Source organism: Postia placenta (genome assembly GCF_002117355.1).
Source record: "Postia placenta MAD-698-R-SB12 unplaced genomic scaffold POSPLAscaffold_13, whole genome shotgun sequence".
Classification (NCBI taxonomy): Eukaryota; Fungi; Basidiomycota; class Agaricomycetes; order Polyporales; family Adustoporiaceae; genus Rhodonia; species Rhodonia placenta.
The window spans coordinates 241,655-268,241 of record NW_020169844.1 but is presented as its reverse complement, the minus strand read 5'-3'; the positions used below and the strand labels follow the sequence as shown (position 1 = coordinate 268,241).

At 51.8% G+C, this 26,587-nt stretch overlaps 6 protein-coding genes across 6 annotated transcripts; 2 read left to right on the top strand and 4 right to left on the bottom strand.

The window, feature by feature from the left end:
• Positions 1 to 1,983: 1,983 nt before the first annotated feature.
• POSPLADRAFT_1048998 (hypothetical protein) lies at positions 1,984 to 3,795 on the bottom strand (the record flags this gene model as incomplete). Its single annotated transcript, XM_024479644.1, has 2 exons — positions 1,984 to 3,485; positions 3,540 to 3,795. The coding sequence occupies 2 exons, from the start codon at positions 3,793 to 3,795 to the stop codon at positions 1,984 to 1,986; spliced, it is 1,758 nt and encodes a 585-aa protein (XP_024335597.1).
• Positions 3,796 to 4,627: 832 nt separating this feature from the next.
• On the top strand, positions 4,628 to 5,958 carry POSPLADRAFT_1075731 (hypothetical protein; the record flags this gene model as incomplete). Its single annotated transcript, XM_024482846.1, has 8 exons — positions 4,628 to 4,682; positions 4,732 to 4,787; positions 4,836 to 4,853; positions 4,916 to 5,275; positions 5,335 to 5,406; positions 5,461 to 5,574; positions 5,626 to 5,740; positions 5,790 to 5,958. 8 exons carry the CDS (start codon positions 4,628 to 4,630, stop codon positions 5,825 to 5,827), a joined length of 828 nt encoding a protein of 275 aa, XP_024335596.1. The 3' UTR covers positions 5,828 to 5,958.
• A 7,194-nt stretch (positions 5,959 to 13,152) lies between these two features.
• Positions 13,153 to 14,237, bottom strand: POSPLADRAFT_1048995 (hypothetical protein; the record flags this gene model as incomplete). Its single annotated transcript, XM_024479643.1, has 6 exons — positions 13,153 to 13,257; positions 13,338 to 13,423; positions 13,485 to 13,585; positions 13,639 to 13,673; positions 13,847 to 14,037; positions 14,201 to 14,237. 6 exons carry the CDS (start codon positions 14,235 to 14,237, stop codon positions 13,153 to 13,155), a joined length of 555 nt encoding a protein of 184 aa, XP_024335595.1.
• Positions 14,238 to 14,596: 359 nt separating this feature from the next.
• Positions 14,597 to 16,744, top strand: POSPLADRAFT_1067328 (hypothetical protein; the record flags this gene model as incomplete). The annotated part of the gene is made up of 14 exons (XM_024482173.1): positions 14,597 to 14,636; positions 14,691 to 14,839; positions 14,888 to 14,992; positions 15,044 to 15,160; positions 15,207 to 15,306; positions 15,358 to 15,464; positions 15,517 to 15,619; positions 15,677 to 15,745; positions 15,800 to 15,883; positions 15,942 to 16,092; positions 16,139 to 16,269; positions 16,316 to 16,363; positions 16,422 to 16,500; positions 16,569 to 16,744. Exons 2-14 carry the CDS (start codon positions 14,706 to 14,708, stop codon positions 16,742 to 16,744), a joined length of 1,404 nt encoding a protein of 467 aa, XP_024335594.1. The 5' UTR covers positions 14,597 to 14,636; positions 14,691 to 14,705.
• A 334-nt stretch (positions 16,745 to 17,078) lies between these two features.
• POSPLADRAFT_1048993 (hypothetical protein) lies at positions 17,079 to 18,916 on the bottom strand (the record flags this gene model as incomplete). Its single annotated transcript, XM_024479642.1, has 9 exons — positions 17,079 to 17,098; positions 17,260 to 17,748; positions 17,836 to 17,858; positions 17,919 to 18,041; positions 18,105 to 18,136; positions 18,180 to 18,311; positions 18,396 to 18,566; positions 18,609 to 18,612; positions 18,888 to 18,916. The coding sequence occupies 9 exons, from the start codon at positions 18,914 to 18,916 to the stop codon at positions 17,079 to 17,081; spliced, it is 1,023 nt and encodes a 340-aa protein (XP_024335593.1).
• Positions 18,917 to 22,533: 3,617 nt separating this feature from the next.
• Positions 22,534 to 24,942, bottom strand: POSPLADRAFT_1151376 (hypothetical protein; the record flags this gene model as incomplete). Its single annotated transcript, XM_024486524.1, has 5 exons — positions 22,534 to 22,686; positions 23,578 to 23,844; positions 23,899 to 23,937; positions 24,130 to 24,418; positions 24,473 to 24,942. 5 exons carry the CDS (start codon positions 24,940 to 24,942, stop codon positions 22,534 to 22,536), a joined length of 1,218 nt encoding a protein of 405 aa, XP_024335592.1.
• Between the last annotated feature and the right edge of the window lie 1,645 nt (positions 24,943 to 26,587).

The following is a 26,587-nucleotide window of genomic DNA, read 5'->3' as shown; positions in this document are numbered from 1 at the left end:
GTGATGGGCGCCTTTGATCGCAGCCTGTTTTCGTGACTTTCAGCTTGACCGAGAACGAAAGAGAAGTGAAGACGGGTAAGCATCGAGAATACATTCCGAGCTCCTATGGAGGTCCTAACTATCCGTCGCAGGTCTCAAGGACTCAGGGAAGACTACTGGTATAACGAAGCAAGATTGTGCAAGAAGCCAATTGATCCACAACGGCCCCGACGGTTGCCATACCTGGACTGGTACTCTGGGCGACGCTACTAGCTTAGTTTTCTTCGTGAGACAAACACAGCCTAATACCGCAAGGCTTTGGCCAACAGGTTGAGCTCGGGGAAGGTGCGGTGCACGAGGAATGAGAGAAGAAATACATATAAATGAGCAACATGTTTGAGGGTACTGTGTATGTAAATACAAGGTAGCGAGACGACATGACGGAGCTGGATATAATTGTCATCGTCAGCGTACTTGAGGCCTTGAGTGCGAGCCGTGTTCCGCCCAGATCTGATAGCAGGCCTTCCGCAGAAGGAAAACACAGGCGCATCACCGGCATTGGCACACACAACTTCTGTCCGGTATGATCTTGGCACAATACATAGCGGCTACTTAGCATTTGCATCGAAAGGGGTTATACGACGCGCCTGCAAGATGAAGGCGCGTTTCACCTCAACTACACCGAACTCGCATGCTCAATTAAGCCAGCCTCACCTGTAACCCAACGCCGTAACGGTCAAGCCTGGTGGGGGAGTGGGGCCAGGGGAAAGAATGGGGGCGGAGACAATGAATACTGATGCCTGCGTGCCCTCACGCGGAGAAGACAATGCGTGTTCCGCGAAGGTGACTGATCGAGCAACGATTGGCAAGAAGGGGACTCACACGTGAGATGGATGAGCACGAAAGTTCACAAGCCGAGAACCTCGCTGGAACGAGATCTATCTCATCTGAATGGTGAACGGGCCGCACCGTGTATCTGGCTCGAGGACAGCCGCATGTCAGTCATAGATTGGAGATTGACGGTGTGGGGGAGGTATGTGTCAGTGCCGAGCGGCAGTGTGCAATACAGTGCGAAAGCCAGATAGCACGTCACCAATCCTACAGTGCCATTGTAGACACGTTCTTTCGCATTCGCGGATGCAGTTGCCTACAAGGAACAGGTACATCGGCGCTGAGAGAACGGGACTTTTCACAGCCGAGAAGCGTCCTCATCGGTCTGTCGTTTGTCAGACACATGACGATGTGGCTTTCTGCGACTCGTGAGTTTGCGAAGACTTCATTGTTGTAGCCCCGCCTTCCAGCCATGCCTGGGCTGCGAGTATGAATTAAGCACGATGAACTGAATGGTTGAAAGCACCCCTTCTTCGCATTCATAGAACAGTGGGGGTCCTCCGATCGTTTAGTGTTACCGCGATAGGATGGCAAGAGAAGATCGCGACGGTGGAGTCAAATATATCGTCGGAACTTCACAAAGGCGGCTTCGCATGAGTACACCGGCTGGTGAAGCGAAAACTCGGAAAGCGAACAGCTGTGAGTATCGAAGAAGTAGTGGCACGATGTGAATATACATCGCATCGCGGTGCACGTTGCGGTGCGTGAGAGGTATATACACCCGAGTCGCCGAAGAGATAGAACATAGGAAGGACGTACATGGTGAGGTTCGCGGAACGAAGCCGACCTTGCGCTGCCGTCGACTCATGGCTTGTCGATAGAGATAGATTCCGGCGATGTCCTTGCTCTCTCCGTCCGAGAATGCAACAAATGGAGACACCCGTGTAAATAAAAACTGACCTTATGACCATTGCTGGTGAGATAATTCACATCAATCCAATGAGGATGTATGGAGAATAATCATTCATAGCGGAAGTCGATACCCCTCAAACCAGGTACCCAAGGATGCATTCACACACGGAGGGACATCTCAAGAAGAATGCCTAAAGAAAATATGAGCCATCGCGAGAGGTCTCCAGGGGCATGAGTGACATACGTTTCGTACAGATCAAGCTAGACGAAAACTCCGATGGCACCCATCTGGTCGTCCATCTTCCACTCGCCATCCGTGCATACACTCTTGTGGGGGCGACTACAACCAGCAATGGGACAAGCCCAGAGATGTTCAGCTTCGATCGCCGGCTTCTTCGCCCTGCCTTTGCCCTTTGCAGGGCCACGGGGTCTGGCCGGCGCACGACCACGTCGAGCTTGTGTAGGCCGAGCCGCCACAGGAGATGTAGCGCTTCCAAGGGCCGAAGCAGCAGCGGAAGCATTCGCAGAACCCCGGACAGTAGTAGGTTGTCCACGGGGAGGACGCGGACGTAGGCGAGACCTCATGGAGGTGTCTGCAGGCTCTGTCTCGACTGGCGAGGTGGGGGAAGCGCTGGGAATAGGTATCGTGGGAACGTCGAGTGCCTTTGCTTTACCCTTCCGGTCGCCCGTCCGATTCCGCTTCCCTAGTACCTGACCCTGGTCTTCGTCGGCGACTGAAGATACGACAGGGGTTTCTTCCCCTTCTGCGGGCCGCGCCTCAACGACAGGCATGGCTCGCCCTTTGCCTTTGCCTTTAAATCCCGGAACCTCTGCTTCTATTTCCTGAGCAAATGGAGGTGGAGGTGGAGGGCGGGGTCGCATCAACTCAGCGATGCACTTGCCGTCTAGCATGTGGCCACATCGAAGCGCCCAAACCTTACGAGCTTTGCGCTTGTCCTCACTGGCCGCTCCATTGGTTGACAGAATAAGTGGGTCCATACAGCGAGCACATACAAGAGTCGTTGTCGTCTCAACAGCTGTGGACGATGTCTTGCTGTTGTGAGCGACAGCAGCAGTGTCGTCGTCATCCAGCACAATGACTGCTGGCGCCCGTGTACTAGACGGAGCATCCGGCGGGGAAAAGTCGAACGTGAAACCGGCTGGGGCTGTCTCGGGATGAGTGTACGTGGGTTTGTAGAGTGGGTCGCTTGGCCCAGCACTGCGACCTTGTGTTCCCCGCGCGCCAAAGGCTCGATTGCGTTGAAAGAGCCCGTCTAGCACGTCACCAAAGAGATCAAGCCCATAGAGGTCTCCGGGGTCGTATTGACCATTGTCATCGGATGCGTGCCATAGACCAGGGAGGTGGTATCCTCCTCCAAGTATGCCATTCCTCCACATCCCAGCTATGTTGAGATTGTGCCAAATGTTGTGTGGCCCATGCTGTCGAGCGTGTGCTTCCGCTTCCCGCTGACGGCGATTGGCTTCGTCGATTACGTTCTGCCTATTCAGAGCAATGAGACCACCGCCGAGACCCATGATAGGTTGATGTTGCGACCGTGGGGCGGCAGCGGGTGGCGGGAGATATAAGGGCGGGCTATTGGCGCGCCGTACTGGTTGTTGTATCTGCGCTTCGAAAGGAAACGGCTGTGCGCTGGGAACGATTGGAGGGGGAGCATTGTTGGCTGCATTTGCCGTCAATTGTACCAACGATACAACGTGTGGCGGACGTGGTCGAGCGCGCGGTCGTACGCGCTGTGGGCGGACTGTGACCTGTTAGGACAACGCCTATGGAGGAATGGACGATTGATGCACATTACCATTTGCAGTGCCGTTGACGCTGGAAACGTCCTCGTCTTCTGAGCTATCTACGACGATGATCGAGGTAGAGCTGGGACCGGCAGCGGCATTCTGGAATGCACTGCGTGAGCCCTCGGGTACGCGGGAATCTTGAAACTGGCTGGCTGTGCCAAGTATTGTCATTGTCTCGTCGTCGAGAGCATCTACATCGATTATATCCTGGGGTCGCTGACGAACTCCAGATAGCAGCGGTGCAAGAAAGTCCGCCGTTGCCATCGTCAAAAGATATGAAAAATCGGCAATCTCCAAGAAGACAGTGAAAGCAGTAAGGATACAGTGAACAGTGAGCACAGATGGTTGTGGTAAGCGGTCAAGAATGAGAGAACGCCGGCGCTTGTAGCGACGAAGGGGTCAATGAGGCGCCCGTAGCTCGGTGACAAAATGATCCGCCTCACAATAGTCAGCACGTGATGAAACCCTCTTCCCGGCCCTTGTCTGTCTCAGGCCGCCTAGTGAGGGTGAACACGCCAGATCGCAACAGTCTTGTTGTGTCGCTCATTATCGGAGAACTCAACTACTTCAGTATATGTAGCGAAGAGCGCTATGTAAGTAAGGACACGTCGTGGCCTGTCGCTGGCGATAGAAACCAGTTTGCAGCCGAACGATCTGCCTGTTGCGCCGAATGTACACATCTTGCAGTCATTTCTTTAGGCCCAGCAATTGGACAGTGTTGAATAATGCACGTGTCGTGCAGGTCTGCTGTTCAGAGTCGTGGCAGAGGCTCCCTTTCCCGCGCGCTCGGGCATCCGGCACGGCTAGACGGCGCGCCGGAATGACGACATATACTGGTAACTTTTCAGTCATAATATATACAATAGTAGAAGCTTGGACGCCGCAGAGCTTGTCCAAGTACTGTATGCTCTTGACTAGTCGGACTCGCAAACTCTCCCTTGTGTTGTCTATATTCCGCCACGGCCTGAGCTCACGGTTGATCAGCCACTACACTCAGTCTCAGCCACCTCGAACAATGGCTCTGACACTTGAAACTAAGATGAAGGTGTGTGTGAAGCAATTGGGGTGGGGGGGTTAGGTATCAGCGAGCTTAGGAATGTTCCCGACTTTCCAGCTTCGTGACGGGAACGAAATACCTATCATGGGGTTTGGTGAGTACGGCGAACGCGCTTCCATCACGCTCATCCTGACTACTTGCAGGAACATACGAGATGGACGGCAGACAAGCCTATGATGCTGTGAGGTATGCCTTAGAGGTGAGGACTATCGACGAAGCATTATCGGAGTGCTCACATCGACATTAGATCGGGTATCGCCACATCGTAGGTCACACACTTCTCTCAAGACGCCGCTCGGCTGTGACCTTGGCACATATTGTGATTAGGACTCTGCCGAGTGGTATGGCAACGAACGCGAATGTGGTCAAGCTATCCTCGACTTCTGTGCCGCTTCTGGGGTGCCGCGCTCGTCGATCTTTTTCACGACAAAATTGCGCACGAATTCCGGGTACGTGGCGGCGAAAAAAGCAATTGATCGCTCCATTCAGACATGCGGCTTGGGATACGTCGACCTGTACCTTGTACACTCACCTATTGGAGGACCGCAAATGCGCGCAGAAAGTTGGAAGGCGACACTGGAGGCAAAGAAGGAGGGCAGATTGCGCAGCGTCGGCGTCAGCAACTATGGGGTGCGGCATCTGCAGGAAATGATAAAGTCCGGAGCAGAGCTTCCTGCAATAAATCAGGTAAGCTGCAGAAACAAAGTTTCGAATATATGGTGTTACTGAGCCATGTCCGCATGCAGGTTGACCTTCATCCATTCATGACCCGTACAGACATAGTGGCGCTATGCCGACAGCACGGCATTGCCCTTGAGGTCGGTGGCTTTTGCCCCCTTCCACGAAATGTTGCTGACGCAGTAAATTGATAGGCCTGGGCACCTCTCGTCCGTGGTTATCGCTTCAATCACGCCTCAATCAAGAGCCTTGCGCACAAGTACCACAAAGAGCCCGCACATATTCTATTGCGATATTCACTGCAGAAGGCATGATCCAGACACAGTCAGGAACAGGCAACTACTGACACCGTCCTTCAGGGGTACATCCCGCTGCCCAAATCTTCCTCTAAACAGCGTATCAAGTCTAATCTGGACGTCTACGACTTAGAGTTGAGCTCCGAGGAGATTGCACACTTGGATAGTCTAGATGAAGGTACATTCCCCGCTTCAGATGCTCACGTTGTGTTTAAACCGTCCGGCAGAGCTTGTGACCGATTGGGATCCAACAAAGTGCCCATGAGCGGGTTTTCAAGCGCTAGTATGTATCAACACAGCCTCGCGCTGCTTTTAGCCCCTTGGGGACAGGGGAGAGCAGATATTTCACTTTGCTGGTTTTGAGCTAGATAACGCCGAATATCGATGCGACCCTTTTGCAAAGGAGCTGCGTGTGGTCATATACGTCGGTACGGTGACCAATTCATGTCCGTTTGCCTTCGAATTCCTTCGTCTCACCGCATGATTCCGAAGTCCTCGATCACTGGGCGACAATGCCACGAACGTGACTCAATAAGCGTGACCCTGCATTCGATACTAACACGATGCCATCCACACGAGCGTCGGGTCTGGAGAGAGACGTACGGATGTGATGCAAGAATACCATTCCCCTCTGTTTGAGAATTCTGGACATGATTTGATTTGCCACTCCTCTCGTCGACGGTGAATTACGGCAATGAATGGAACTCCTTAGAGGTCCCATGTGGACTTCATTGCTGCGTAGCGATATCTTAAACAGGGCATCCCACAAGATAGAGGCGGTACTTGCTCCCGGCCGCCGTGAGCGCATCTAATGCGACTGTCAACCAACAAGTATATTCGCAGACGTTGGCTTTTACTATCCGTGTTACGTGCTATTAGGTTCGCGCTATGGCGATATTCTTCGGGAGAAGCAGCGCATGGGAGGAATGTCAAACTCTGCGGACTGCCACGACTTCGTGCGGGCGTACAACCCCATCTTTGGGTGGGCAGTGAGCTTCGTGACGAGGGAACACTCACCTGGACTGTTTGGTGTTCACGGTGGATGTATGTGACATGTCGACGTCTTGCATGCAATTGCTCCCATTCAATAGGTGTCGTACAATGCCAACGAAGCTTGCGGCAAGATGCTTTTGAGGGCGCCTCGTATAGAATTGGTGCTAGTGTTGACCACCTGCTGGTCTCAAGCAGCTATACCAGGTCACAGGGTAGGTCCGCATCCTCCGCGAACTACACTAGCCACGATGGGAATCATGCAGTTGAGCTGTCGGCTGTGTACTGTGCATGAAGTTGTGAAATAATTTAGAATGTCCCATTGGCTCGTGTGCGAACTTCTACCCCAAAGGACTGGCCGTAAGGCAGTATGTAGTGGGAGAAAGTGGACAATGTAGCGCAGTTTAGGATGAGGAGAAGCAACGAAGTCTAGGCTACCGGAGAGGACGTACATGTGCCGCATGCACCTCGACATTCCAACGGCTTCATCACCATCGATAGGACTTGATATGCACGACGCGAAGCCATTCATCGGTATCAAGGGGACGAAGACGGCGGTTTGGAAATTTCTGCATAGAGCGGCATTCGAGAACGAGAACTAAGGAGGCCAGAATCGTCGTGTTGCGATCCAGTCGTCGCACTCACAAGGGTTGGCGATGTGCTTGTCACCCGGATGCCCTGTCCATGATGTCCGAATCCGTGAGATTGTGATGTGGTGTAGGGAGCCCGATCAGCCTGACCTTGTTTAGGAGTCACTGCACCACTTCCGCGCTTGAATCCATCTCCTGGCAGCCGAACGGTCACAGCTCATATTTTCGCACAAGCTTGGAGACAGTGGTGCAAAAGACGTGGCCGCATGCCGACGTGCCGCTAAGAAGTCACCCCAATGTGCCCGGTTATGAGGTTACACGCTGTGCTCTTCGGATCCGCCCATTTTCCAGCATCCTCGAACCTACTCCGCAAGAGCGGCACCTGATGGTACGCTCCTCGGCATACAACAGAGATCAATTCCCCGAGCATCTTACTCCTGCAGCAATGCGACTCGGGCTACGTACAATCAAACGCATACCGGCAGGGCGCGATTAAAGTCAGCGACGACGACAGCGGTGAGAATGATTGCATTGCAGAGGTCTTGGGCACGGCGAGATCAATGAGACATATGGGCCAGGCGACATACGTGAGCACCTCCATCAGCCAGTAAATTTCGTTAGCACTGACTATCGAAACTGAATGGTCGGACACGCTGCAACGCAGCTAGTCAAGCGCCATCCATTTAGTAACGCATGACGGGCTCGTTGAATACAATTATTAACTCTTACAAATCTTGCAGGAATGTTCTTGAGTGCATGCCATAGCTCAGTATACTTCGCCTCGCCTGCATTCGCAGATCCAGTCGATTCGACCGTAGCATACGGATCTTGACGGAAAAGCCTTGCAAGGAACAGCATCAGCGAGCAAGCTTCATCGGAGGTTACGAAGAAATGCAGGTACCATTTCAGCATCTGTGCTCGTTTGCGTACCAATTTCCACGTTGACATCAAACGTCAGCGCACATATTGGTACTTGGGATTGCAAGAGTACGGATAAGTGGCACCTCCGGACGGTCCATTGCGTCAGCTAGTCAGCCTTTACTGCTAGAACGAGGTTCATAGGATCGACACTATACTCCTATCGCACATCTGGTCATCACAATCCACTGTCGATCTGCCTGTGTGGGCCCTTATTACAAGAAATTCGCTATCACATACCTTATAGGCATGAAGGTATGATAGTTGGGCATTGCAATGTATCTCGACCTGACCTTCTCATTTGTTTAAAGGACGAGTTCTCTGTGTGTTAGCCATGCCGCTGATAATAACATCATCCACAAGACTTAGGGTGACGCAGAGTCGTGGCGCGAAGGAACGTGACCATTGTCGTTGGACCTCCATACAGTTGTAAGTTGTATTGCGTATGACATTTGTCAAGGCTAACAGCAACCTAGGAGCCACCTCGTCAATAAGTCATATCAACACGTCGACATTGTGGGACTGAGACACTGTTCCACGAGCCGGACCTACACTTCGGCCCCGTGCATACCTTCCACCGATCCATGATCCGTCTTCCCCCATGATCGGCGCATCAATTGCCAGTAATAAATTGCAGGTCGTCGTTTCGCAACGTCCTATTTGGCCCGGCCAAATACTGCCCTATTCGGGTAGATCTAATTGATCTAATTGAGCAATATCAAGCACAATATACTTGTGCCCAATGGTCAGAGTATGAAGGGCCTCTTTCCCCCCCTCCGACATGAAATAGACCCACGCCTTGTGTGATGAGATCATGTGTGGGGCTGTTTAGAGTGAAGGATTCAGCGTGAGTACTCGGGCGTCTAACTCAGAGTGACTTCCACTTTTGGGAACATTTATTCTACATACAGTCACAGGCCTGCCAAACGACAAACAGTCTCAGTAACACAGTGTCAGTCTCGTCACATGCTCATGCATTTGACGGTGCAGGTTTTTTTCATGTGCTTTGGTGGCGAGACTAGCCAGTAGGGAATTACTTATTATTGACTCTAGTATATCCCCTTTGTGACAACGCCCGGCAGTACCCGACTCCACAGACTTCTCGGGGGCGCCCACAGACTGGTAGCTTGCTACGCCGTGAACAGCAGCTCTAATTGAAAAATCAGTAGTGTGTTTCGCTTTGAATTAAGCTCGAGCATCAGAACTGTTATACGAGCGTGCCCCCCTCGCTAGTCCTGTTGGAATCTCAGAATCCCAAAAGAGTTGCAGTGGCGAATGTAACCGTGGTCGGTACGTCCCATATGCCAGGGTGGCGCTTGAATCTTATTTTCCTCGCAGGAAGTCAATCTAATACCGAGGGCCGAAGACGGGGTTGACACCTACTTACAGTTGGGCCGTATGGCGTTACAAATGTGCCACCGAGGCAACGGGTCTCTGCGAACCAGAATATTCCTCCGATGACATACTAGGCCGAGGACATAGGCTATGCACCTTGTCATTCAGCGGTGGATTTGGTTGCGAGGGATGAAGAGAAGCGGTGCACGTACACAAAGTATTAGTAAGCAAACTTCTGCTCTGGAATTAGAGCTCTATGTCAGTCATAGTCGCTGAGGTCCACAGAGAAGACATAGCGTCAGTCAAGTATGGCAAGGCCTACGGAATCAGACCATCATGAAAGTGTAGTACTCACCGTATCCTAGATACAGCTGATCCGACAAAAAAACAGGTGAGTATCTGTCCAAATGTTGGGATAATTAGCATCTATTCTTCGCCGTAGCGCCTCCAACTCCGGGCTGGTGTACGCACGATCTGACCTAGGCATAGCCTTACATCATTGAGCACAGACCGTCAAGGATGTCTCTCCTCGTGTTTTCTCGGGCTGGCCGCCTTCACGTAAATTCCAAATACTGATGGTTGACACTTGCTACCTTTGGGTTACCGCTGCCTCGGTCCACGGGATCCGTGTCGTGAAACAGGATGTCTAATCGCGTAGTCTTGGGACAGAGGAAGGCTTTTGCAACTCATCGGCTCATCGATATCCGGAGACCCGATAATTGCGCGGTATCTCCAACCCTGACATTGCCGGGGCATGTGGGTTGTCGGGCACATCCGCGAGTTTGTGACAGATGCGTCGATATACTGGCTTCTGCAAAGACGCGATCATCGGCGTCCCAGATATGGGAGCATCTCATGGGGTGAGTCCCATAATGAGCTCTTCTAACGACCCTCGTCATCTGAATATGCTCGGCGGAATGGCCCAAGAGTATCACCGACATCAGGGAATGTTGTCAATGCTCCAGTGATCACTATCTGAATGGCACGGCATGGGTACGGGATTGCGTTCCGAGGGCGCAGATTCTGCACTCAGCTTTGACAGCTTTCCCATGTCCTCTGGCAGCCAGCGAGGCCACTCTAGCCTCATCTTTGTTTCCTTTGAAACTATAGTCCATCACGACGGGCTGCACATCGTTCAGCAGCGACAATGGCCCCGTAAATGCATACAGGTATTCTTTGCCGTATAATCTACGAACCAGATGTCGCTGTTGTCGCAGGCTCTGTCGACAGCGTCTTCTCTCATATAGGACATTCATCACGCTATCCTGAGCTGCACTTTGAACTCTACTGTCATAGATGGTAGACGACTTCACCGGATTTCGCTGCTGCGATGGGCCCACAAGACTGCCATACAGCCAGATCGATGCCCAAGCTGTAATAGTTGGATCACACACTTCCGTTATGTATGTATTGTTTCCTTCTTCCTCCGCGAATACAATGAATTACTCAGATTATGACATCGAAATAGCCTGAACTACACGTCGCCCCAGAGACGCCACAAGCCCTGCCTATATGTCTACCTGCGAACCGCAAGTTTATCAAGATGTTATATTCAAGGAGGTGACGATCGCAGTCGATCGGAACAAATGTCAGTATTGTGTTCAGCTTTTCTCGCCAGCTTTCTTGCACAGTTTGCGCCCTTATACCGCCATGCTAGAACCCTCGGCATGTATGCCCAAGAGCCAACGAGAGGAATTGTATATCCTCGGCCGCTCATCTGCTTTCTGTTCTCTCTAGAGGATATCTAGTCGTAGCTCATACCGCGTGTATTTTATACGCCGTACGGCTTGACAATAATAGCATTCTGGGAGAGATACTCAAGACCTGCTTGAATCAATGTAACGGTGGTTAACATATTCTACTCCTGTGGGCTGTTCTTGAGCACAGCCGGGATCGTTTTTCTCCGTGTCTGTCGTTTTCCTGACTACTCCCTGACGAGAGTGGATTAATCACGGCTGCGGATTCCATTTTCATATAAATGTCGACGACAAGGACGGGCCTAGCTCCCATTGACTTGGAGAATGTGGCATGCCTTAGCCTTCTCCTGGCTGCGGACCCACCGCCTCACATGATGCGCGTGCGCTCGTACATGTTTGGTTAGATTCACGATCTTGACAATCGAGCGGAAGGAAAAAGGTCCGCCTGCGAACTCCATGGGCGTCTGAGCTTCTTCGACTGACATGCAGATGGCTCGCAGGGAATAGGCGGGGAAGGGTCGAGCTGAATCGTTGTTGCCGCATCGAGGCAGCTCTTAAAGGCAATGTTAGCCCGACAAATGTGCTCTGGTAATCACGATGCAGCTACGCGTTGCATAATATCAGGGTCATCTAACACGGATACACCACTTCCGCCGCGGCTTTGTTGAGGGCTAATCGGGCAGAGCGCCTTACACCTGGTTGCATCCGTAGTTTGTTGGATCTCCATGCGACGTGATCACTATTTGTTAAGTCCGTGGTTGACTAGGACATCGGCCCTGCCCAATGGCTGTAATGGCCTAGATTCATATTTCGGTATACTTGGATGGTCATCATTTATAAATCATGGTGTGCCTGAGCATGCGCTCCCGTTCATCCGTATTAGATATTCTATGATCCATGGGTGGGGTTGAACGATGGTGATGTGGAAAAGCGCCTCAAAGTTGTCTTTGATAAGATTAAATTCGCATTACAGATGCGGAGTCTGTTGTGTTTTGAAGCTACCGACACGATGGTGACGCGCCATTAGTCATTGCATCGGTGTCCCGCGGAACGACGTCCGATACTTCTGCCTGCCTGCTCGCACCTTATGCATCTGAACGATGCATAGAATATCACGCACCGTGCCATCGATATCGTTAATTGCATGATGCTTTGAGAGCCGTGTTCTACAACAGTGTCACCCCCGTCGGCTACAGTCGAAATCATGTAGAGTTTTGACCTGATCAAACTCGTGGGCCGAGAACAATGCCAGCGCCGCAACGACTGCCTTCCAGTCACCTCAGATAAATTTGTAGTACACTCACCATTGTCCCTGTAACCCCTCCGAAAGACGCCTCGATAGGACCCATGCAAAGCAGCAATCCCAGACGTGCGGAAGGTGAACGATAATATTTTACTGTCTAGAGGAAATCGGTGTCCCTCTGCAGTTGGACGGCCCTCCACAAATGGCAGTAGCCCTCAGAGTCGAGCTTGTGGATGTCTGGCAGGGATATAGTGCGTCGAAATGGACAGAACGATTCTAGTAGTGACAACCAGCACTAAGTGGCACTCGGGTCAGGCATTGCGCTGTGCACCCGCTCGATGTCAACACAACAGGCACTTCGTACCGTTCCAGGGTGAAATGGCTAGACGACAAATCCGCCAGCTCCCGTCGTTGACTCCGATCACCTGGGGGTTCAAAAATAGGCAGGGCCTTCCAGACGGCGCTCCATCACCGAAGGGATTAGTGGCCGCCTGTCGTACATCAGCGGGTTCCGTGAGTCCAAATTCTATGTCACAATTCTTCTGTCGAGCGCAGATGGCTTGGAGTTCAGGCGGCGCTCGTACCTTAAAACTTCCAGTCCGACCGGAGTGCATGTGCACTTGTATGGTCGGCTATCGACAATCACCGCCATGTATCTCCCTCGTCCGCATGCACAGACCCTTTCACACTGCATTCCCACTAATGTCCGCAAACTCCATCCACGGATATCAATTGCATTGCGTGTCTCGACGTTCTAAAACATGGCTGCTCTCACCGCTATTCACGAGGTGACTTGCCGGGGCGTATCTCGAAAGCCTTAAGATCTCTGCCCACAACGCCCGATGACGTAGGCCTTCGCCCTTCTCTGCTCTTGGCCCCCGACACCATCGAGATCTTCTGGCATCTCGCTATCCAAGTTTTCCTATGGGGAATAGATAGAACTGAGGTCAGCAGGACAAGTGCCACAGGGCATGCGGCCCCTGTTCCCCTGATAGCACTTACTCGAGTACGATCCGCGCCGGCCTCTATCAGGAGACAAGCTGCCTCTGCGTGTGCCGACTCCATGGCTAGGTGAAGTGGCGTGTTACCTGCGCTTACGTCGAGGGAAGTCAGAATGCAGAAGATTCGGTGCCTATCCGCAGCACGCACCGACACGATCGGCTGCGTTTAGCCGAGTCTTGGGAGACCCTTCGGGCGGATTAAGCAGAATTGTGATAAAGCCTGTTGAGCCTGTTGTCGCCGCGCGGTGACTATGGAATGTAGTTTGAGCCAAAACACTTACACATAAATAGATAGAACTTACAGAGGTGTTTGATTTGCCTTGTCCTTAGCGTTGATCTGGGATAGTGGTCAGTCTCCGAACGTGATTTGCAATGTCACAATACTGTACATCCGCTCCGCGCGCAATCAATATCTTTCCAATCTGATTCAAATTTGTCAGAGACAGAAGGCACGCTGCAGAAAGACAATGTGCACATCTACTTGCGATTTGGATGCAGCGTAGTGTCTACCGGTAATGCTTGCGTCAGCCGGATAGCGACATGTAGCAATTTCATGTATGCCCACAGTGGTGTGAGTCCTTTATCATTTCTCGCATTGACATTCGCGCCCGCGCCGAGTAGTTCCTTGACAACTTCTTCATGACCAGCGCTTGCTAAATACCGTTCAGAACAAGCTTGTGGCTTTTTCGTATTTACCAAACCTGCAATGTGCAAAGGCGACCATCCGTTATTATCACCTCGGTCTACATCAGCGTCGCGATCAATCAGGTCTCGCGCAATGTCAACGGATCCAGATAAAGCGGCCCAGTGAAGAGGAGCCCTGCCATCCTGCGTGGCGCCGTCAGTCGACGAGGTTCATTGTACTGTCTCTGTTACAGAAGTCGCACCACATCTGGAACATCTGCAAGCTTTGAGTCCTGCGCAATTAGTGCCCGAACTAGTCCTGCCTGCCCTAGTGGGAAATGAGCGCTCTGCGTGGATAGCGTGGTGACAGAACTCGCGATTCTGCGCTGCAGTATGTATGGATGTGTTCGACATTTGCGCGAAGGACCTCCAGAATATATGCGTCTCGATAATTGTTCGACCTTTCTGTAAGCGCGGCTGTTGAGAATTAGAACTCGGAGTCGGAACGCGCAAGCGTCGCGCCTCCGCCCAAAGGTCACGCCGTGAGAAAAGGGTTTGATGGGTCGACTTGCCTATTTTGGAGCTAGTAAGTTGAGTGGAATTCGCCGCTCTGTCACTTAGGCTCATTCCAGCTCTGAGAAATCAATCAGACCAGGCTCATAACAAACTCAGCCAGGTAGTACGTGGCCACGCGGAAGACACATGTCTGACTAATCACCGCTTGCCGTAGCCGCAGCACCGAGCGATGCCCTCAGTCGACCCCAGCACCGACGCCACTGAGGAGGGCCCGCACATTCTCCTCGCGTTTCTTCAGTCTCAATCCCAGAATGCATTGACGCGTCTCTATCAAAAGCCTTCTTCATGCCTCTCGCTGTTTCGGTCAATTTTCTTGCCTCTGTTCCGTGACCTTTTCTCACCAACCTATAGACTGATGAGGCCTTTAGAAAGGCAATTGATAATGAATCTGTTATGGCTAGAGTCACCAATACCCGTCTCAATGATGGCCTCCTGGATCACTCGCGAAGGCCGAAAGTAATCCTTCTACTACTATCGAGGGGATCGTCCGTTCACACAATCAGCTAGAGCCTACAACGATGCGTTGGCGACTTTGGCTAGTCTGCATGTGGTACCCAAATCCACGAGCAAGCTCGCGCTTAATCCCACTTTCAAGACAAGTCTTCGGCACGCCATCACCGGGGGGTAAGTCTTGAAACCTTTGACATTTGGCCCCTTCTAATTTCTATAGAGATGTGAGCGGGAGCTTTGGTGCACCAGTAGGGTCCGACCGGCAGTATCCAGCTCCAAGCGTCGAGGCACTTGATGCATACGCGCTTGAACGCTGGGAGGTATGCTGCGCTCGAGCCTCCACTTCCCAAAGCTGTCTAACAAGCTCGCAGACTATTCTGCACTATATGGTGTCGTCTGGTACTGGCCAACACCCTACGAGGCCTTCGCAGGAAGTCTTGTTCCTTTTACAGCGCAGCGGTCTCATGACAAACATGCAGTGCGTCGTCATTACGGACTTTGTCCGCGCCGAGAGCTTACGACCGCCGTAGTGGAGGAGCTCTACAGATAACGTCGTCGGGGTTTCAATTTCTTCTTCATACGCCTCATGCACAACTCTGGGAGCTGCTCCTGCAATACCTTCACATGGTAGAGGTGCGAACCCGGCTTCTCTCTGTCTCGAAGCCACTCGAATATGTATCCCGTGCCTAGGAGCGGCAAATGGATTTGGTTGAAGTTTCAAGCTTTTTGCTCATGCTTTCGACGATGGAGCTGGGTCGGGTATGTGTTCTGCCAAGTCCGATGTCAACCAGACTCTTACCTGACATTTCGCAGGAGTATTCGACGGAGAGTTTGAGTACTACTCAATTGGCGATGCTCGCGGACCTCCGAAATTACGGTCTGATATGGCAGCGAAATGTCAGTCGTTCAATTTTTATCTAAGGCATCAGCACGTATGACTTACTCTATACGCAAGCCATCCTCGAATCAGTTTAGCCCGTCTCGCCTCGCGACAACATTGACGTCGTGTGCCCCTCCATTGCCTATTTTGAATAAGGCTGGAATCGGGTCGCAGACGCAGGGATTCATCGTACTAGAAACCAACTACCGATTATATGCATATACGGGTATGCGGCTTGCTGAGAGATGTAGATCTCGACTCACGCATCTCAGACAACCCGCTGCAGATCGCAGTGCTTAATTTGTTTGTTACCTTGAAATCTCGATTCCCGAATCTCGTAATCGGGGCGATTACCCGCGAAAGTGTGAAGAAGGCCCTCGCGAACGGCATAACCGCGGAACAGGTACATTGACCCTATCTCTCTTGTATGCATTCTGACATTCATACAGATAATTAGCTATTTGACGACCCACGCACACCCTCAGATGCGCAAAAATGTAACGCAATGCTATGTCATCTGCGTGCACTCTACTTATTTATCCGTTCTTGGCGCAGAACCCCCTTCTACCGGTGACTGTACAAGATCAAATCAGACTCTGGGAACTAGAGAAGAACAGGTTGAAGTCCGAAGAAGGTTAGTCATGTCAGATTGCATTACGCATGGCTCATTGTTACACATAAATTGATTCTCGATGCCGGCAGGATATTTATACACGGCATTTGCTTCCCAGGCTGACTACGAGTACGTTCTAAACTACGCCAAGCAGTTGGACGTTGTGTTATGGGAAAACCCGTCTCGTCGCTGTTTCTTCGGCAGTTTAGATGGGCACGCTAACATACGAGGATTCATCGAGAGGAGAACCGCCGGCAATGTCTAGGTGGCTGTCAATAACATCGCTTGCATTGCCAATCAGTCGGAACGGGAGGCATACCCTGCCTCCTAGTGCCATCAGATAAACTATTGTGGGGACCCGCCCACTGTGACGTAGTACGTCATCTGCAACTGCAATTCGCCCCGGAACATCATCCTACGATTGACCGATCTATGAGTCTCACACGATCGACGGGCCGGTCCACGCTCGGTGACGGTAGCACACGAACGGATGCGGCAGATATAAATAGTCAACGCGGTAAGCCATGTAATTTGGTATACAAGTCGGCTGAGAGGCGTACAATGCAATACTATGACAGATAGCTTGCACTTCGCGAAGTCTAGGTACGAACGAGGTCGGCTAATTCGGTGAGTGATGCATGTGGTGTGGTGAATACAGCGGTGTGGGGGCGGAAGACACGTGGTAAGGGGAAGAAGCAGAGTCATGACCCCATTGCCACTCCGGAGGGAACGAACGGGTCCGCATATGGTCACGTCCGCGTCCCAGGGGAAAGTGCTCACTGATGGAGGTAGAGATAGGCGGCGCCGATGCCAGCTGCTGGGCATCCATCACGGCTGACCCCTGCGTCCAACTCGACAAATCAGATTGTGCTCCTACGTCGAGCCGCGAGACGTTCTGCTCGAACTCGCGGCCCATCCGCGAAGCTCCGGGGGCATGCTGAGACCACGCCTCATCTCTCTGCAGATGGGTAGGGTGCATCTGACCGAGCTGCATGGAAGATGTGTACATCGTCGATGGGCTTCCACTCGGTGCGAAGGGATGCGTGTTGTACGAGGATGACCACGAGGGCGACTCTAATGGGCTTAGGTTCGTGCCGTCCATACTGCCTCCGTACGGGGAGGTTGGGGAACCTGTGGGGGATAAAGGCGGCCGCATGTCTCCCGAGGGCCGCGATGAGTAGAGGCCGTCGAGTTGTCCCTCCCTGCTTTGGGATGCGTACGAGGCAACATTCGAACCAGGATGTGTTCTTGAGAAGCCTGACATTGACACTGGGGATAGCCCAGAGGGAGTCACATCTAAACGCGGGGGGCGCGGGACTGTCCTGGTGGCAGAGCGGAAGGAGCCTTGACGCTTACTATCGGTGTCATTGTTATCATCACTAACAACACCAGACATGTTTCTCAGCAATTAGACGAGCTGAATACAAGTTTGGACGCACGTGGGGGACGGAATGGCACTGTACTGCCCTTGTCCTTCGAGTTTCAGTGGGTACCGGAAGTTAGCCGATTGCAAGAGCTCCGACGGGATTTTCAAAGTCATGAGATCCGGACGACTGGTCGGCCTATGCAATCTTCCAGAACGGACGTCTTCTTGCGTAAAATACGATATGAGATGGTGGTCTGACCTATTGATCTTGACTGTAATTGTCTGGCGAATCTTTTCGGTGAGCATTCGTCTCGCCTTCGGGTCATCAACGCACTTTTTTAATCAGTCCGCCAGGTTTCAACGTGACATGTCCGTCTGCCAGTTGTCCCCCTTGTCGCATGTCAGCTGATTCCGACAGCTGATTGGCACCTCGAAGGCTGCTGCGATCGGTGACCTCTCGATAGATCTGTAAATGCATTTCTTCTCAGCAAATCTGGCCTTCTTCGGTCGACTGCGGCATAATAGCATCGTCATGTGTCATGTTACTAACCAGGAAATTTCCAGAGATTCTGGACTGGGACCACGCTAGCCCTTCTGTCCACCTCTTGATACCACTCTCCTCGACGCTGAATACGAACACAGCGCCGCTCCGAATCATAGATCTCCGCTCGAGCTCGTTGAGACGCCGTGTTACCCGTGGCAAGACGCCTCGACGGGCAGCCTTCAATGGTCCATCGAATGTTAAGCGATTCTAACCATGTACATCTCTGAAAACGTATGCGTACCTCGATGAGACGCAGGGCATCCTCAGTAGTATCGACATAACCATGGAATGGCTGAATGTCCGACGAAGATTGAGATAATAACATGACACGGTGAATGGCGATGTATGGAGGAACTATCTGAGATGGTTTGACACTGGAAGAGGGAACTGGGACAAGAGGCATGCGACTTTATAGGTAGCCTGCACCTTACCTTATGGGACCCAGCGTCCCTTCAACGCTTCTCTTGACGAGAAGACAGTAAAGAAATTCAACTGCACCCGTGGAGGTACGCGACGCCCGCATGCATCCTTGCATGGTCAATTTGTGAGCTTGTCGGAGATGTGACGACGTGATTTGGACCTATGTCCAGATTTCCGCACAACCCAACGGGATTTGTATATTGCGTCGATTTGTGTGATGGCATTTCCCTCAGCGTCAAGCTGTTGTGCCTTAGTAGCAATCTACCTAATCCGTGCTGTCTGCGGTGCAGCTATGGGTACAACTGCTTAGGCTATTGATTATCGCAAATCAACTTCGAGGACCCTTTCATCATGAACCTTCGTGTTTGCTTTGGGATGCGAGCAATAGCGAAGCAGGCGGAAGGTGGAAACAATATCACATTGCAAAATGCTGAGGGCTTTCGGATTCGGGCTACAAGCACCGTGAGTTGTACCTTAACTTCGTCTCAATGCCGCTGAGCTCGGAATCTGACCGGCGCGTCACTGCTCTCACCAGTAAACCTTGCCCCTTTGCTGGTCACGAAGAGGTACTGGAAACTCGGGACTTTCGCACTTTCGCCAAGATGCCGGGGAGAGTATTAGACAGGTCGTAAAGGTGGCAATGCCGTTTCTACGTCCTCATTGGACCAACGTACGTCGGAAAAGACGGGTCCAGACAGTCGGAGAATATGAGTGATGCCTCGTTGCCCGATTCAGAGGGCTATTCTTACGGTCGTGGAAGTCGCCTGCCTTGCACGGAAGAAGGTGATAGATCTCCATATGTACCCAAGGAACCTGGTGGAGGCTCGGGCGGGTATGCTAAGCCGATGGAGCTTGTTCGGACGCCTGTGGTTCCAGAGCTCTCGTGCGCTTTCCATCGATACACACCCTCACTTCTTCTCACACTCGATTTATGCTGCAAGGGTCCCCACACACATCCTGCAAAGCGCTATCACTGCCTCGGCTTACTACCGACGTTCTGCTATCGCTAGATCAGGCAGAATGTCACCTATCCGTCGCTCCGCCTCTGGATTGGAACTCAGCGAAGTGCCGATTACACTAATCAATCCCTGCGATCTACGCTATGGCATGGACGTAGCATTCGCCGATGAATATCGAATCCAACGGATCGTTCGCACAGGTGCGAGTGGTCTCGTTGGTGACCGCTCACCGCAAGAACCAGCAGTTCGCCGCTACAGTTGTCGCGCGCTAGACGCCGAAAGCGGTAGTTCGCCGTGCAGCCAGTATTATTCACTGGGTTTGGTTCGCAGGCCTCTCATTCCAGCATTCTTGCCCAGGAGAGATCTGGCGGAAGGCACTTATTGTCACTCATCACGGACCGTGCAGGCACCATCAGTATCTTTTAGACACTCGATGTAATGCACCATTCTCACCATGCGGAAAGGTACAGTAGGTGCACATAGTTCGATATGCAACTGATACTATGACCAGACGAGCTTCTAACCTGCCGAAGCTCCTCTCAAGTGGCTAGATTCTCCAAGATCTCCTGTACCCCAATATGTGACGGTGAGTAGGATCACTGTCGCATTCGGCCATGACACACTTGGGACCCGGACATTGTCCCCGAGATTAAGGTTCTCAAGTCACGGCGCTGATGGCCATCGGGTCACACCACAGCGTGTCATCTGTAATGAGCAACCAGTCGCGCGTGAGTTCAGTTTACAGTCGAGGAATGTACAGATACGACAGTTCGCATCGTCGATGTCATGGAAGAGCTTACGGCATGCTGCTGACACATGATAAGCCTGGCTGCGCTTCTCGATACATACAATACATCCTGACCCAGGTAAGGCTTCACACGTTCCCTCTCCTTAGAAGGTTCTGATCACCTTCAGAATCACAGCACACGCCGCACCGGCATGGCTCCGTTCACAGCCACTCAAATCACCAGTTGAAGAGCTGGCCTTCACAATTCATCTCGGTGAGCGATCGAATGGGATACTCGGACCCGGTCCCGCCGCTAGTCTTTTTCTTTTCTTTTCTATCCGAAGTATAGGAAGATCACCACCGTGATAAGGATCCAGAGTGCTTCGAGACAACATGAATGGACGGCGTTCCATAGACAGCCGTGGCCCTGTCGTGCGTCAATGTTGAGTTGTCATCAACGCTGGGTGTGGAATGTGGGCATTCGCGGGGTGTTGACAACATGACAGGTCTTCGAGACACAAAAGTGGACAATGGTGGTCTCCTGACGGTTCGGCCAGGGGCGACTATTGCACTGGCTCGCACGCTGTCCTGACGTCACAAGTTACGATATGTCTCCCTAGGACATTTATCTTCTCTGTTGCTAGAGATCTTCGCGTCAGGAGCATCTCGACGAGGCATATGACGCCACTGACTGTGGGTGCTGAACTCCTACCATAAGGCTCTATGCGTGCGGGCCCGAGATCGCAACGGCGTGCTGATAATAATGAACGCCGACTCTGGGTCATACTGAAGGACGGCGAACACCCGAAAATGCAGTCGCTGGGCTTGACGAGCGATTCCTGCTGCACGGTACAGAATCCGATGGGGTCGTTTCTGTGCGTCGGATGTATCCGGGATTATGTAGTGAATATTCAGGGTCGCGCTTCCGATATGTCTACGAAGGTGCAGAATCCGCCTATCACAGGACTTTCATGCCAGGCCTAAGGCTTGATCCTGTGATCAGTGATACGACACGACGTTTCGAAGAGTGCGACTTGTCGGAAAGCCGCCAGGCAGGCTCCGACCGCTCCCCCATAGAAGTGTGGTGTCTGCCACGTGCCCATATTTTGGTGAATAATGGAACATACAGCTACTCGATACGTATGAGAGCTCACGACGTCTTCGACTCGCGCTCATGATCTCAAAGCACATGTGGTTACAATGAGGCTGCTAAAAATGTTCCTGCATAGCAAAGAGGCTGCGAACCACTGGGCATATTGCAAATCCCTCTTTTCTCGTGGAGCTGTTGTGCCGGGTGCACCCTCAATAACCTCCCCGCAGAACACGAAGTGTTCGATCATTGCCTATCTCGAGCACCCGCTCGCGGGAGAAGGCAACAGATATATCGAGATCGCAAGTACCGCGGATATGAAGACCTGCATAATAGTTAACTCCGATAGATTTCGCTCAAGATTGTCAATGTGTCAGTACACTATGAGACCCTGTAAATGAACGCACGACTTGATCGGGACAACGTGGCAGCACTGTGCATCTTATTATTGAGCAACACAAATGCCATTAGGGGCTTGCAGCGAGGGACAAAGAGGTGGGAATGAATTATAACAGCAAGCGTTAAAAGGCGTGAGCACATGATAGTGCCTGCCGAATCCCCTGCAGCCACCACTCCCCGAATGCCTAGGCTGTCGTATGCTTCGCTATGTGGCAATGGCTTGCACTAAGACGAACCAGGCGCTCGGTAAAAGGTGCTTACTGATGTCGGCTGTCTCACGTTGTGGCTATTCCATTACGTACCACCAGAAAGGTGCGGCAACGAGGAAAGATGGTAGTCGCAGCTTTGACACGACATGTTCAATCTGGGAGTGAAGCCATCACTATTCACGGGTAAAGCCTCCGTAGAATTCTTGACTCACAAGAGGAGCTCACCCGCTGCCTATACAAGTACGAGGAACGCGGAGAACCAAGAGCAGCAGGAACACTGCTACTCTAGTACTCCATTGAGCTATCAGGTTAAAAATGGTGGCCATGGGAGGCAGCCAGATCAGGAAGAGCCCTGGCTAAGCTTGCTTACGCCAACACGGCATACCGTATGATCCTCCATCACGGCTCCTGGCCCAACGGCCAACGTGAACGAGATCCTGGGGTGAGCAGACCAGTCACTGGGTAAGTGACTTCTTAGTTGCCGATATGAGAGCTAGTTGAATGAAGGCACCAATGCTGAAGTCAAATAAATGTTCCCAGGTACCGCCAGTGATTTCCAATTATCTGACCTGGATGTCTCTGATAGATCTCGTTACAGGAGCCTAATCCGCCACAAGCCGAAGCCAATCTTTCGGCGATGTGTGAAGGGACATCTTAAGGTAATTGACAAATAGGCCGTTAATATGTACCGGCACCACGCATAAGCTCGTGCCATGCCGTTGAGAAGGCAACAAGCTCGAGATCGGCCTTCCGATTACATTGAGACTCGCAAGGGCCTCTTATGGCGAAAAAATGATATCCGCGTCCCCCCGCCTCCTGCACTTCGTATGCTAGTTTACGATAGGCAAGGTGCAGCGGATGTATCCGATTGCAGCCCTACTACCTGTCCTCTGATCAGGGCATTACTATGCAGTCCTAACTTATGGTAGGTGGTCATACAGCGTTGCGTCTGTTGTGAGCTGACAATGGAGGATGAGCGACGACGTACAACGATCGCGTCGTTGAACAGTTGATCATTTGACTTGGAATTAGAGTGATCGCTGATCGAGCGGGCGTCCTCCATTCGGATTGTACTGACGGCTTCGCACGCGTAATTCGAAGTATAAGTACTAATATAGAGATAACATTTACTCTAGGATACATATGATACACTGTACAAGTATCCATGACGACCCACTCGAGCGGCGTAAGGGAAGGAGTACATGATGGGACTTATTGACAAGAAAGGCGTTGGGATCCGTTCGTTATGGGCAGAATAGCGACACAGTGAGCTCCTACTAGACGGGCGTGAGTCGGAAATCGGAGGCGGCCAGTAGAACATAAGGAGCTTACCATCTTCATCTCCACTATATCAGTCGAAGCCGACGACTGGCAGCAATGGGACCTGCAACCCCTTCCTAATCTTGGGTCCGTCTTTGCCGAAGTATCGCTCGGTCATGAAGCTCCACTCCGCATTCGCAATGATCCAATCTTCCAGACCCTGCACGTATTGCTCGACCTGGGCATCGACCTCCTTGCCCCAAGACGGCAAAGCGGCCTTGCCCTCGAGGAAGTGTTCCACCGTCTTGTTGCAGAGGTCACCTGCGTAGTCGATCGCCGCCTGACGGTCGATACCGACAGTCTGCATGATTACAGGGACGAGGTTATGCGTCTGGTAAAGACGATCAGTGGCTGACAGGAAACGTGAGCATGCGTTGCAACTCACATCCCCTCGTGACTGTTCTCTGTTGTAGGATAGAATATCCTAGATGAAAGTGGCAGTGTCAGCCTAACTTCGATGGCGCGATCATGAGGGGATCGACGATCGATCATCGGTGGCGCGGATCGCATCGCACACCACTACTGCGACTCGGAGGCGCGTACGATATGCGTACGTGAAGACTCAACGGTGGAATATAGCACAGGAAGGGGAGAATTATAGGCAAGCGCTACTCACATTAGCCCAGCTAACGCAATCGTTTGTCGCGTCCAGAAGACTCTGGATTATAGGATGATCGACGACCTCGTTTGGAAGGTCAATGCCAGCGGCATACTCGATCAAAGCAAATCCCGTCTTGCAACCACTCGTATCGCGACGCAAAGAAATGTACGTCTCGAGATCCGGAATGCTCTTAGATGACCTATCAGCAGCTTGCTGCAGAATAGCCTTGAAGTAGAACCCGAGCGTCTCCACGAACCGCTGGCGGCATCTGGGGCCGACAGTCTTGAGCATCCTTGTCCACCATCTGAATCACTGTCATTAATACACAGCACGAATAGTGAACAAAACAGACACGCACGATCTAGCAGTCCTAGCAGCCACAGTATCAGAGACATAGGTGTCCGGGTGATACAGGGTGTTCATGACCGCTTCCTCGAGACCCTTGGTGCCAGCCGTGTCGAACTCGTCACTCCAGTCGTCGAGGTTGAACAGAAAGCTCATGAAGTCGCAACAGACTCGGAGCTGCTCGGGGCCGCACTCTGCGTAGCACATCCCACAGAGGAGACCTGCGTTCAAGCCAATGAACCTGTTGCGCTGCTTCTCCGAAAAATTCGCGTATTCGATGATGAATGCATCGGACTCGGCAGATACGAACCGGATGTAGGGATTCAATCGAAGGGGGAACGGTATTGACTTCACGAGGTCGGGAAATTTGAGGACTTTGGCCTCGTCCCCCTCGGGTCTGACTGCCACTATGTCTGAAGGGAGAAGAGATGGCGTAGGAAAGACGGGGGACTTCTGAGACGGAGTGGACGAAATAGATCCCATTGTAGAGTGTAGGTGAGCGGAGACGTGAGACAAGCGGGCACGAATGACGAAGTCGAACAACGCGCGACGCATATTTATCCCTTGGGAAGCCTCGGTACAGATCTACTAGATTCTAAAAGGAAATGGACAGTCGAATGGTCGATCAGAATGGCAACGTGATACTAACACACCTAGAATTAGCTACCCGCCGCGCGCACTTATGTACAATCATTGACATCCCGAGATCCCCACGATTGGTGGATCTGGGACGAAGACGACGGCCAGCCTAATATCAACACCTAGACGTGAGCTCTCGGATCAAAGGAAGCCGCACGTAGGTGGGAAAAGGGCGCGCGTAGACCGTGCCCACAAGGAAGTGCTGTGTAAGTACGGAATGAGCTTACACTCCTCCGTCATAAAGAAAGCATGGGGAAAGCCCGCACGTAGGTGGGAAAGGTTGGATGAGCAAGCCAGTCCAAAACCCGACTCATCAAGACGCGAGGCCGTTCCTCTTGCTGAAGCCGACACATCGACAAAACTAGATTCAGGGCGCGTTCAGCAACGTGTCCCAGCGTATACTGATCGAACTGATTACGTACGTCATGAAATATTAGCCGCAATTGTCCCTGAGGTTTGTGGCCTTTTACGAACGCACCAAACATACTAAAAAGGCAATTCAGGTCCAGCGTTGATAGCATCAGTTCATGGCAGCGTCAAAGCTTAGGCCCGTAAACCAGCAATGCTTGCAAGTGGGTGTCATGTCCATGAGGCGGATAGGCGCAATACAAGCCGTGCGCATGTGTTCGATGTCCACTCTGTAACAACGATGCCGTGGGGGCGCCTCAGTATTCTCGGATCTATTGGGTCAGATGCTGCGCCACCTATTGGTCGTGTATCATTGCTAGAGAAGAAATAAATGAGAGACCACCTGGCATGCCTTGCCAGATCAAGCTACGGAAATAAATGATACGTGTTCTGCAGCATCGAGTGGCGACGGGCGCCGACTAGTCTCATGTCTCTCTGTGCTATCCTCACGCTTCGCAGGAATGGAACCACGTTGCAGACAGCCCTTATTCTTGATATGTTACTTTGAGGTGTCCCAACTATATCGGATCTTGTCGCGATAAGCCTAGCCACCTTATGTTAACCATGCGTTGTGGCAATCTGAGTAGAGAAAGTCTGGCTTACTAGCTCATTCGTGACGACTAGCATGATGGTACATATTGTAATTGATGAACACCTGAGCTGATTTGCACATCCGACAGATCTAAACCATGGTATTATGTGATTCGATCAAAATATGCAGCACGAGACTTAATACAAAACACTCACTAACTGAAATAAGCGATTTTGCTGCGGCAGTACACAACGCGGATGCGCCGGAAGACTGACATCGTCATGCAAGCGACATGCAAAGGGTATGTCGCCGTGTGGCGGCAATGCACGACCATTTGTCAAGTGTCCTCAAGATCGTGTACGCGATGGCGAGGCATATGATCGCAACTGGAGAGTACTTAGCCGTTAAAGAGACGAGATATCCAGGCCGAATCTCATTTGACCATCGTCGCACAAAGTAGGCAAAGGCATATAGTAATATTCAGAGTAAAGCTAGATTAGTACGCCGAACTAGTTGCTTTGCAGAATTGTCGCGTTCATGGTGGCTGTT